The sequence below is a fragment of the Monodelphis domestica genome, chromosome 8 (genome assembly GCF_027887165.1).
Source record: "Monodelphis domestica isolate mMonDom1 chromosome 8, mMonDom1.pri, whole genome shotgun sequence".
In the NCBI taxonomy this organism is placed as follows: domain Eukaryota; kingdom Metazoa; phylum Chordata; class Mammalia; order Didelphimorphia; family Didelphidae; genus Monodelphis; species Monodelphis domestica.
In genome coordinates, this window is record NC_077234.1 from 230,206,005 (window position 1) to 230,218,440 (window position 12,436).

Below are 12,436 nucleotides of genomic sequence, written 5' to 3' on the forward strand. Positions count from 1 at the left end.
CACAGAACATTTGTGCATCTTATCTTGTAGGTTCCCAATGAGCACATGCCAACATGAGTAGCTGAGGATAAAGATGTAAAGAAATTCTCTGAAGAACTCAAAAAGGTCATCTAAATGAAACCAAGATGGCAGAGTACAGGCCAGGACCCAGTTGAACTCTCTCAACATTCCCCTCCAAACAATTTTAAAATAACTCCTCAAATCAAATTTTGGTGTGGCAGAGCCAAAAAAAGGTCAGAGGGAGACATTTTTCCATCCTAAGACTACTTAGGAGATCCCCAGGGGAAGTCTGTAATAGCTGAGCTCTGCAGGAGCAGGAGCAGTGGGCCTTGGAGGTGGCAACAGCAGCAGCAGCTTTCAGCCCAGAGATGGCAAAGGGGTCAGACAATTAATATCACAGGAAACCCTTTGCTGGCACTGTGTGTAGCTGGTGCTGATTAGCAACTCAATTGGTCATAAATAGATCTGGGTCAAAGTTCCAGAGTGAAGTGGAGAGTTTTTGATTGGTCACAAGGGAGCAGAGTACCAGGGCCAAGAGGAGCATTAGTGCTTGTGACTCCAGAAGATCAGGGTCCCTTTCTGGATCAAGAACAGAGGGCGGACCAGGAGAGCAATGATTGAATCTCTCCTAAGATAACATCACCATGAAAACAGAAAACCTCCAGATCCCCCAGAACCAGCTCTGAAAACAACAGCAAAGAACATCTGAAGTTTGGCACAGTGCCTCCTTACCCCAAGGTGAACAGAGCCTAATTTTAACATAAAATTCAAAGTGAAAATGAAGGCATAGAAGAATAAACAAACAACAAACAAGGGAAGAGAGGGGTCGAATGGGGATATTCTTCTCACTTAAAAAAAAAAACTCACAAGGAATAGCTTTCACAGTGGAGGGGAAAATGGATAGGGTGGGCAATTCTTAAACCTCACTCACATTGGAATTGCTTTAAAGAGGAAAATATACATACCTACATACATACACACATATATCTGGATATTTAAAATATATATTAGAGAAATCAATCTATGAGGGACTGGGGAGAATTGATAAAAGGGAGGGTGGATTAGGGGGGTAGAGGTCAGAAACAAAACAACTTTTGGTGGAGGGATAGGATAAAAATGAGAGAGAAAAAATTATAAACAGAAGAAAATAGGAGAGAAGTAAAAACAGCAACAATATCTGTGAATGTGAATGGGATGAGCTAACCTATAAAACAGAAGCAGAGAGAAGAATGGAATAGAAACCAGAATCCAACATTACATTGTATACAAGAGACACATTTGAAACAAAAATATACACAGTTAAAAAGAAGGGGGCTGGAGTTGAACCTAATATAATTCAGCAGAAGTAAAAAAAAAAACAGGAGTAACATCATGATCTCAGACATATCAAAAGCAAAAAAAGACCTAATTAATAGAGCTAATCAGGGAAATGACATTTTGCTAAAAGATACCATATACAATGAAGTAATATCAAAAGATTTTCCAGCAATTTTTTTCTGACAAAGACCTCATTCTCAAATATATAAGGAACTGAGTAAATTTTATTAAAAAAACCCATTATTTAAATGATAGTAAGATTGAAGGAGATGAACAGGCACTTTTTCAGAAGAAGAAATCAAAGCTATATGCGAAAAAGTGTTTTTTCTAACACTATTGGCTAGAAAAGTACCATTTCACACCTATGGAATGGAGAGGATAAACAAAAATAGGCACATTAATGAACTGTTGCTGAAGTAGTAAACTGATCCAATCATTCTGTAGAACAATCTGGAACTATACTCAAAGTGCTATAAAACTCTGCGTACCCTTAGATCCAGGATTATGATTACAAGGCTTATATCCCAAAGAGATCAAAAGAAAAGGAAAAGGATCTATATGTATAAAAATATTTATAGCAGCTCTTTTTGTGGTGGCAAAAATCTAGAAAATGAGGGACCACCCAACAGTTGGATAATGGCTGAATGGTTGTGGTAGATGACTGAAGGAGTGCTATTGTGCTATAAGACATGGTGAGGGGGATGGTTTCAGGAAAACATAGCAAGATCTATATAAACTGATATGAAATGAAGTGAGAAGCACGAAATTGTTGTGCCCAATAACAGCAATTCTGTAATGATGATCAGTTGTGAAAGACTTGGCTAATGATCCAAGAAAGTTCCAAGGGACTCATGATGAAAAATGCTAGCCACCTCCAAAGAGAGAACTGTTGCAAATTGAAATAAAATTTTCTCACTTTTTTTTTCTCATCATAGTTAATATGGAAGAGTTTTGAATGATCTCATATGAATAATTAAAGTCATATTGTTTGCCTTTTCAGTGGGTTGGGGGAGGGATGGGAGGGACAGAATCTGGAACTCAAAATTTAAAAAGAAAAAGAATGTTAAAAAGAAATAATACACTTTTCAAAAGGTAAGAAATTAAAGCATAGGCAAACTTGTAGGTTACTTAGAACTTTCAAGCCAGGACATCATAAATATACATTTCATATTATATACAATTATATATGTATGTATATTTTACATATGTATATAAGTATGTGTGTGTGAAATTTTGTTTTCATTTCTAGGAATAATCAAGAGACAGCCCAACAAGGTGGAAAGAATGACTTGGGAGTCAGAAGAATTAGGTTCAAATACTACCCCAGTCACTAACCTCCTATTTGATTGTGGACTAACTTCTTAGCCTCAACTTCCTGATCTATAAAACAGGAATAATAATACCTGTAGAATCCACCTCCAAAGGGTTGTTAGGCATTTTATCATGATCATTTTTAGAGTAATATCAAAAAGGTAGTAGCAAATTCAGGGGTTATTTTAGCTTTTATAGATGATTTTCCATTACTTTAGAATTAATGTGCCTTCTTCCTTCTCCTACATTATTTGAGAAATGATGAATAATGGGTCCAGTGAGTCAGAAATCTTCTTCCTATCCAAATCCTAAATTGAATAGTTTAAAGCTTCTATTATATCTATAGCTCAAAGGCCAAACATTCAGTCACATTACATGGAGGTGTCAAAAAATGTGATCTGAACCAGATTAAAATGTCATTTGGAAATATTTAATAAAATAAATTAAAATAGAATAGAACAGAGAAAAGATTAATATATGGGTTTTTCAGTCAATGTATAAGGCTCACAAGGATCCTTGTGCACAGTTTAGTGGCTTTTGTTTCTATTTGAATTTGATACCACAGTATTATATACAATTATTTAATAACTATTGAGCCTGCATTAACATTTATGCTGTATTACTTCACCTTAATTAGTTACTAGGCCATTAGATTATAAGCTAATTGAGGGCAGGGATTGTCTTTTGCTTCTTTCTGTATTTCTAGTACTTAATCTATCTAGTACCTGGAACAGATTAGGAGCTTAATAAATGCTTACTGATTGATTGACTGGCAAATGAAGAAGACTCCCCCCCCCCCCCCCCGTAACATCAGTATTGGTGATAGGATATAACATAAAGAATTGGATTTGTTCTTTCTTTAGAAAAAAATAGTAGAGAATAGATGCACCGGGAAAATTAAATGACCTACACTATTACAGAATCTGTAGCATAACAGTAAACTTCTTTATTGGTTTTTTAATTGAACCATCTATTAAATGCTTCCTCTTAGAATCACAAGATTCTCTTAGGGACCAAATACTCATAGAAAAAAGAGACCAGCCTCTTATTTTTGTTCATGAAAATTGTAGTTGTATAAGACAGCCATTGGGATCTCCTTTAGCTCTAGACTCTAGAGTCTAGAGCCATGATCTCACAATATATTATGGCCATTTGTGCTCTTGAAATATGCTTGTGAATTAGTTAATCGTCCCCCAGAGCCTGAATTGCACACACATACTTCTTGTCCATCTTTGTCCACATTGTCGTCCGCATGTCTGGCCACCGTGGAGAGGAACTGCAGCAATCTGTGGAGGGTGTCACAATTGCAGGGAGGTAGAAGGTAGATAAGGAGCTGTAAGGTGCTCAGCTGTTCCTCAGGATCTAACACTAAAGCAAAGAGAAAAGTGAGCTAATTCTAAAAGGCAACAAACATTTATTGGGTGCCCACTATATGGCAGTTACTATACTGGTGCTGGAGATATAAAAACAAAGAATTAAACCATTCATGCCCTCAAAGAGCTTAAAATTTTAAAGGGGGAGGCAACAGAAAAAACATGTACAACACAAATATAAAATTAATAAATAGAAACAAAATGTTGTTACACATAAAATAGTTTGTAAAGGAGGATACTAGATATTCGGGGTATAGAAAGGCTTTGTCTAGAGCCTGGGTCCTTAACCTTTTTGTTTTTGTTCCTTAACCTTTTGGCAATCTAGTGAAGTCTATTGACCGCTCCTCAGAATAATGTTTTTCAATGCATAAAATAAAATGTAGGGGGCAGCTGGGTAGCTCAGTGGATTGAGAGCCAGAGATGGGAGGTCCTAGGTTCAAATCTGGCCTCAGACACTTCCCAGCTGTGTGACCCTGGGCAAGTCACTTGACCCCCATTGCCTATTCTATCTTGGAACCAATACACAGTATTGACTCCAAGACAGAAGGTAAGGGTTCTCAAAAAAAAAAATAAATAAATAAAATGTATAGGATTACAGAGGAAGTAAATTACAATGACACAGTCACCAAAGTACTTAACAAGCAAATTCATTTACTCTACTCGGAAGGACTCTGTAGATGTAATTTGAGCTACATCTCAAAGGAGCAAAGGAATTCTGTGAGATAGAAGGGGAAAAGCATGACAAATAGCTAATGCAAAGGCAGGGAGGTAGGAAATAGAGTTCCATTTGTAAGAAACAAAAAACAACAGTTTCACAAAATCAAATCATGCAGAGAGAAAGTGATTTCTAGTGAGTCTGGAAAGATAGTTGAGGGTAAGGTTGTACAGCTAAACAGAGGAGTTTGTATTTGATCCTAGAGACAAGAAGAAGCTACTGGAGTTGATTGAGTAGAATAATGACATGATTATAACTGAGTTTAAGAAAATGATTTTGGCAGCAGTGTTCATTAGAGATTGGAGTGGAAAGAAAATTAATTGAGACAGGGAAATCAAAACCAATCAGATGAGGCAACTATAACATTTATGAAGAAGGATACTATGGTTATTGACGGTTCATTAAGTTAATTTCATCTATCCTGAGTGTTATATCTCACTTTATCATAAGCTATGACATGTTAAGAGTCTTATTTTTTGTCTGACCACTAGTGAAGGCTTTTAAATTTGATTTTACAATTCATCGGAGGTTCATCTTTGTCATTCCAACCAACAGGGTGAACTTCACAGAAATCATGCATTTCAACCCTTGATCCCAACACATGAGCATAATGGCAGTAACTAGAATTATCAGAGCTGTCCAAACTTAAATCTATCCCCCAAGTATGTCCTTGGAAAGGTGTTCATAAATAAAGCAAGAAAATATTCCTCTCAGAGGAGATACTGGGTTTTAATTTCCCTTCCTCATAGCTATTCCCCCTTCTATTCATCTACCCCCTTGTGGCTTCTCTCCTAATAACAAGGTCAAAAACATTTTACCCATAGGCACATCAAGTAGAAACTTTTGGTGAGACCAATATAACACTTGATAGCATCTTCTAGAGAAGATTCAACAATCTTTTGGGAACCGTTCAAAGATATTTTCAATATATTTTAACTTCCTTACAAATTTGTTTTTCCCCTTTCTGACTAAGAAATCATGAAAACCTCTCCCAGAAGGGTTGTTCAACAGGCTTAGCTTTGAATATTGATGGTAATAAACACAAAACCAAAATGGGTTATCAAGAAAGACACAATGAGATATGACTGGGTGGGAGGTCCAAAGGAATATACTTCACAGGTATTTTTCCATCCTTTCCCAGACAAGGTCTGAGACTTACAGATAGTGTTGATGAAGGCAGTATAGAGTTCCCTGGTGAGAAGGGGGTCTGGCATGTCCCTTAAAAATTCTTTCAGCAATGCGGCCACATCATGGACACTGTGTTCCTCTTCCAGTGAAACATCAACACCACGGTCAAATTCCTCACGTAACTAGAAGAAATGAGGATGCAAAGAACAGTCACACCACGGCTCTCTCAGCTTCTATTACGAGAACTGGATGGAGGGCAGCCCATTGAAATGCCATGCCCAGTGTGGGGAGATCACTGGCGCCTTCCCTGACTACAATGTGGGCTGATGTTAGTCTCTCGGATTTGCCCCTTCTCGGTAAGCTTATGTAGACCAGGGGCTTGAGATACCTTTGCATTTCCTACTTAAAAAATTCAGTAGCCAGGGATCCTATAATATTTTGGCATCAAGCCATTCACAGGCTGGAATGAGATGATAAAACAATTCTTTTGTAGACTGGAGCTAAATCCATGCAAGGAGCTCAAGCTTGTTCAGAGAACTGGCAGTCTATGAAGAGTTCTAACAATCACCCCTGGCTCACCAGACATCCCCAGACAGTGGACAGATGATTGATCAAAGATTCTTCTCCCTCCAACAGAAACATAAGGGCTGCTCTAGCAAATGACCTGGAGCCAATGCTGGTGGAGGAATCTTTAGTCTCTTATAGTACGCTTAAAGGAAATTATGATAGCTTGGAAGATGCCATAGGCTCAGACTTCAGCATGTACCATGGGTAGCTGAACCATAATGTCCTCCTCATCCCCTAGAATCAACCACAGGGACATTTCATTCTGGTCCTAGCCTTCAAAGGGATGATAAATGGAGGAGAGGCAGCCTGGTTGGAAAAAAAAAACAAACAAAACTAAAGCAGGGGATCTGGAGATGGAAAACTTAAATCTAACTCTAACCCTAAGCCTATTGCTATTAAGCAGCTCTGTTATTTAATAATTGTGCTACTTGAGCAAGTTGTTTGTTATCTTGTGTTTCAACTCCCTCATATTTAAAATGAGGGCCAACATAGTACTTTGGAAAGACTACTGGATTTAGAATCCACAGCTTTTGTGTGAAGCCCAGCTCAATCATTTAGTAGTTTGTATAGTGGTATTCAGTCATTTAGTCATGTCTGACTCTTTGTGACCACATGGATCATAGCTATCCTTGGGGCTTTTTTTAAAAAGGATTGTCAAATAGTTTGCCATTTCCTTCTTTAGCAAATTCAATGGATTCCTTTGTCAGGAAATTACAAATTAAGTGACTTGTCCAGGAGTTACACAGCTAGGAAGTGTCTGAGGCTAGATTTGAACTCAGGTCTAGCCATTTAGCTTCCAACTTTGTGTGACCTCAGGCAATTAATCTCTTAGTTTTTTCCTCTCTAAAAATGATACAGTTATACTAGATGACCTCTAAGACCTATTCCAACTCTAAATCTATGATAGGATGGCCAGAAAAATCTCTCCACTGCCTTCCAGTTCTAAATACTAAATTCTGATGTCTTTGAATTGTTAGGAATTTTTTCCAAATATTAATCTAAAAACCAATAACCTGTATCTGCTACCTGTTGTTCCTGTTTTTTGTCCTCTTGAGTAAATTGAATGCCTTTTCCATGATATGGTCTTTTATATATTTGAAAAATATTATCTTCCCATCTTCTCTAGATTAAATTGCCTCAAAACTCAATTATTTTTTATATGTCATATCATGGAATACTTCCTGTTCCGCTTGCTCTTTTCTGGACACAGTACAATGTTTTAATATTTCAATATTTATGGTTTTAGTGGTATGGACACTGATCCTGACTGCAACCAGTTTGTGCTCTAGCAGATGGTCATTGAGACCAAAATTTTAAATCCCAACTCTTCAACCCAGTGGTAAACTTTCACTGAATTGAGTCAATCTAACAGACTTAAAGTCCTTCCTCATATACAAACTTTAAGTCTTTGTAGTTTAATGAGACTGAGACAGAAATTATTTTTATTCTTTATTCTTTCTTTTTTCTTTCCTCCTTTACCTTTCCCCTTTTTGTTTTCTCTCTCTCTTTTTCTCCCTCCCTTCCTCTCTCCCTTCCCTCCCTCTCTCCCTTCCTTCTTTCCTCCTTCCATCCTTCCTCTCTTCTTTCAAGCCTTTACAGCTTAATAAGATTATGATGAGACAGAAATTGCCTATATTCTTTCTTTTTTCCTTCTTTATACTTCTCTTTCTCTTTTCTCTCTCCTCCTTTTTTTCTCCCTCCCTCCCTCCCTCTCTCCCTTCTTTCCTTCCTTCCTTCCTTCCTTCCTTCCTTCCTTCCTTCCTTCCTTCCTTCCTTCCTTCCTTCCTTCCTTCCTTCCTTCCTTCCTTCCTTCCTTCCTTCCTTCCTTCCTTCCTTCCTTCCTTCCTCTATCTTTATTTTTCTCTGCTTTTCCAACCTGGCCTGTTCACCCCTCCTTAGGAAGCTTGTGGCCATCTCATCATGGAAATTCACCACATTTGTGCCAGATTTAGTGGGATTGTGTTCCAGGGTGCAGTGTCAAATTCATTTGTGAGTTTCTAGAATCTACCATTTTCTCTCTTGTTGAAAAATTATTATATTAGGGAAGTAAAGAGGGATTTCAAAATGTGTTGAATCTTAACAATATAGATAAGTTCATGGATATTTATCTAAGTCAGTTTCAGGTATTGTAAACAAAATGTAATTTCTTCAGATCTACTAAATTTAGCTTCTTAAAAAAATACCCAAAACACTAGCCTTGTTGGGCCAAACAAAACGAGGATGTTATTTAAAATTTTCCTTTAAAAATAATGAATTCTCTCCCCACAGTTTGTGTCCCTTTTCTCATAAAGTCACCTACAGGTAATGCTGTTTTCTCAAATACTACCTTGTATACACTTTGTATTTACTTCTCAGTATATTTACTGCTTCTCCTGATAGAATGTAAGCTCCTTACGGGTTGGGGCTAATTTGTTTTTGTCTTTGCATCCTTAGCAAGGTGGCAAAGTGGATCGAGACTAGGCTTGGAGTCAGAAAAGCCTGAGTTCAAATATGGGTTAGGATACTAGCTATGGGACTCAGGGTAAGTCACTGTACCTCTGTTTGCCTCAGTTTCTTGAAATATAAAATGAGGATGAAATAAAATAATAGCATCTACCTAGCAGAGTTGTTATGAGTCTCAAATGAGACATTTGTAAAGTGCTGAGCCCAATGTCTGGTCCTATATAAATGTTTATTCTCTTACCCTTTATCACCTAGCTTAGTGCCTGATCTTTGACAAAAGCTTGTTGATAGATGAACAACATGAGACAAAATAGTCGGGTAATTCTGATATGAAAGTCACCTGGAAACAGCATTGAAGAGTTATTTTTCACTTCTTACCTGTCTTACTCTCTTTTTTGAGCTCCCAACTCGGAATATTCCCACTGTCTGGAGACCTGAAAAAAACCACATCAAGCACATAACCCTATTTCATTGTTTCATATTCTTTGAAGGCAAACAAAAACACAAGAGAATATCTTTTCACAAATCAGCCTAGCAGTAACTATAGTAGGTGGGATGGAGATACTCTGGAGTAGGCAACCAAAGCACAGAAATACCTCATTTTCCTACATGGAATAGGGGCGGTATTGCTCAACCTAAGCCAACCTCTCAATTTTATCAAAACCTTTAAACATTCTAATGGAAATATATCTTAAATGCTTTAATGTTTCTTTGTATGCTTAAACAAGTCATGGGAAACTTTTTATTTCTCAATGCCACCATTATGGCTATCCAGCATTTGTTGCTTTTTTTTTTTTGCCTTGTCCTTCATGGTCAGGGAATTGGTTATCTTTTTTTCTTCTGCTCTTAAGAGAAAGTTTCTTCCACAACCTATCTTGGTGTTAAAAAAAACCAAACAACTTTTCTTTTTCTTTTTTACACTAGCTCCACTTGGGCCAAACCCAAGGAGGTCATTATTTGAAATTTCTCTTTTAAAAACAAATAAATGGGCAACTAGGTGCCATAGTGGAGAGAGTGTAGGATTTAAAATAATTTGAAATAAACTCATCTTTCTGAGTTCAAATTCAGCCTCAGATATTTACTAGCTGGGTGACTCTGGGCAAGTCACTTAATTCTATTTATGTTAAAAACAAAAACAGGGGGCAGTTGGTTGGCTCTGTGGATTGAGAGCCAGGTCTAGAGATGGGAGGTCCTAGGTTCAAGTCTGGCCTCAGACACTTCCCATCTGTGTGACCCTGGGCAAGTCACTTGATCCTCATTGCCTAGCCCTTATTACTCTTCTATCTTGGAACAAAAACACAGTATTGATTCCAAGACAGAAGGTAAGGGTTTAAAAAATAAAAACAAAAAAACTTGTTTTGAGGGGCAACTAGATGACTCTAGGCAGGACATTTAGCCTGTCAGGTGCCCAGGAAACTTGCTTCAGACCATGCTTCAGAAAGCAATTGTTGATCTGCATTGATAAAGAGAGTTTGCTCATCAAAAGCATTAAAACCATTGCTCTAATGTTTAACTTATGGTTAAGATCTTGGTTATTTTATTTCTCTACTTTATCAAGTTATAAGTTAGGAAGATGTCTTCATGAGTTAAAATCTGGGCTCAGATCCTGGCTCTGTGACCTTGGACAAGTCACTTAATCCTGTTTATCTGTAAAATGAGATGGAGAAGGGAATGGCAAACCACTACAGTATCTCTGCCAAGAAAATTCCATATAGGGTCACAAAGAGTCAGACACAACTGAACAACAACAAAACCTATTTCATTAAATGTATGTAAATACATATGTATATGTATATATATAATTTATAGTTATCTTTTTCTCTTCCAAATTTCTGTGCTACTACTCTTCTCTGTTTTAGTCCAAAAAATTCCCAAAATGATGCCTCTAACTCAGCCAGAAAAATAGAAGTAGTTGGGAACTCATGGCTCGAGAATTGGAAACTGAATATAAAAACTATGGTGTCATATACTTTGGCTCTCTTTTCTCTTTGTTTTCCACTGAAATTTGTGTTTGGGGAATACAGAGTTTATTATTTGAAGGCAGAAAAGATATGGTGCCTGCAACTTTGTAGATACTTCATAAAATGTTTATGGTATTTGGTATCTCAGCTAAGAAAGATATCGAAAGCATTTAAAAATAAATGGAGAGGAGTAGCTAGATGGCTTAGTGGATACAGAGCAAAGCCCAGATATGGGAAGTCCTGGGTTCAAATACTTCCTAGCTATGTGACCATGGGCAAATAATTTAATTCTCATTTCCTAGCTCTTACTACTCCTTTGCCTTAGAACCAGTATATAGTATTAATTTTAAGATGGAAGTTAAGGGTTGAAGGGCTGGCATTTACCAGTGGAGCTGGTAGAAATTTTACAAATTAATTTGTGGTAGGGCTTAAGTATTTTTGATACGCATTTGTAAGATTTTTAAGTCAACCTTTATTTAAAAAATAAATCCAGTGCTCTTTACTTGAAATAATGGTGGAGAAATTTGGGTGAGAATTAAAGGATGGAGAGACAGATGGTATATTATTTTGGACTGCAGACCACTTTGACAGAAGGAATTAGATGTGGAGTTTGGGAAATAGATCACAAACTTGGCAGAGAAGAATGATATAGTAACAAAGAACTTTAAACTATCCAAGCAACTCTTAGAGCAGTCTCATAGCCAATGGCAGAGTAACTAAGAAATTTGCAACGTGCTTTAAAGACAACTTTATCCTTCAAAAGGTGGAGAGACTTATGAGGGAATGGGGATATTGGACTTAATCCTAACTAATAAGAAGGAGAGAGTGGTTGCTGAAATAGAAATGGCCTGCTCCTTGGAGGCAAGGGAACGTTTCATCAAGAAGCTTGTGATATACATGTAAAACCCAGTGGAACTGCTCTTGGCTATGGGAGGGGGTGGGAGGAGGAGAGGGAAAGAACATGAATCATGTAACCATGGAAAAATATTCTAAATCAATTAATTAAATAAAAATTTCAGATCTAAAAAAAAAGAAGCTTTTGATATCGAAAGAAAGGAAAATTGGAAGCATCCTACATTTTGGAAGCACACGTTTAAAAAGATTTAGGGAAATGATAGGGAGAATTTGGCTGTCTTTGTAAACCCGGCCCTGGCACATAAATATTTATTGAATTGGAGAGAATTAATTAACATATACTAGGCCACTAAGTTCTTCAGATAATTTTAGAAATATATATTATTTGAGAGGCAAAAAAAAATATACAGGATAGTCAAATCCCCTAACTGCTATGTTCATTTTATATAAACATTTAATGTTATATTTTAGTGAAAGGATTAGTTTCATTAGTATAGCCAATATATTTTATAAAGACATGTTTTGTAGTGATATAATAAGCTGATGCAAAACTATTGAAATCATCTACTGAAACATTTATTTCCTTCCAAATTTTGAGGGGGGTATATATATATTTTAAAATACATCTATAGTAAATATCTATCCATTTACACTAATAATGGGAAGAATTCATCAAGATGAATGAAAAAAAATTAAATAATCTCCTTTTAAGGGGTACAATTATATTCCCTTTAATTACTTATGATAAGAAAATTATATATTTAACA

At 36.7% G+C, this 12,436-nt stretch overlaps 1 protein-coding gene across 5 annotated transcripts in view; it reads right to left on the reverse strand.

Annotated features, from left to right (window-relative positions):
* ARHGAP6 (Rho GTPase activating protein 6) overlaps positions 1 to 12,436 on the reverse strand; it is a 675,128-nt gene that overhangs the window by 44,605 nt on the left and 618,087 nt on the right. For all 5 annotated transcript variants that reach the window (XM_016424787.2, XM_056808175.1, XM_056808176.1 and 2 more), the window contains exons 6-8: positions 9,232 to 9,287; positions 5,876 to 6,026; positions 3,848 to 3,996 (exon numbers count right to left, since the gene is read on the reverse strand). In XM_016424787.2, coding sequence (XP_016280273.2) covers positions 3,848 to 3,996; positions 5,876 to 6,026; positions 9,232 to 9,287 — 356 coding nt within the window. The remainder of the gene's footprint in view (positions 1 to 3,847; positions 3,997 to 5,875; positions 6,027 to 9,231; positions 9,288 to 12,436) is intronic.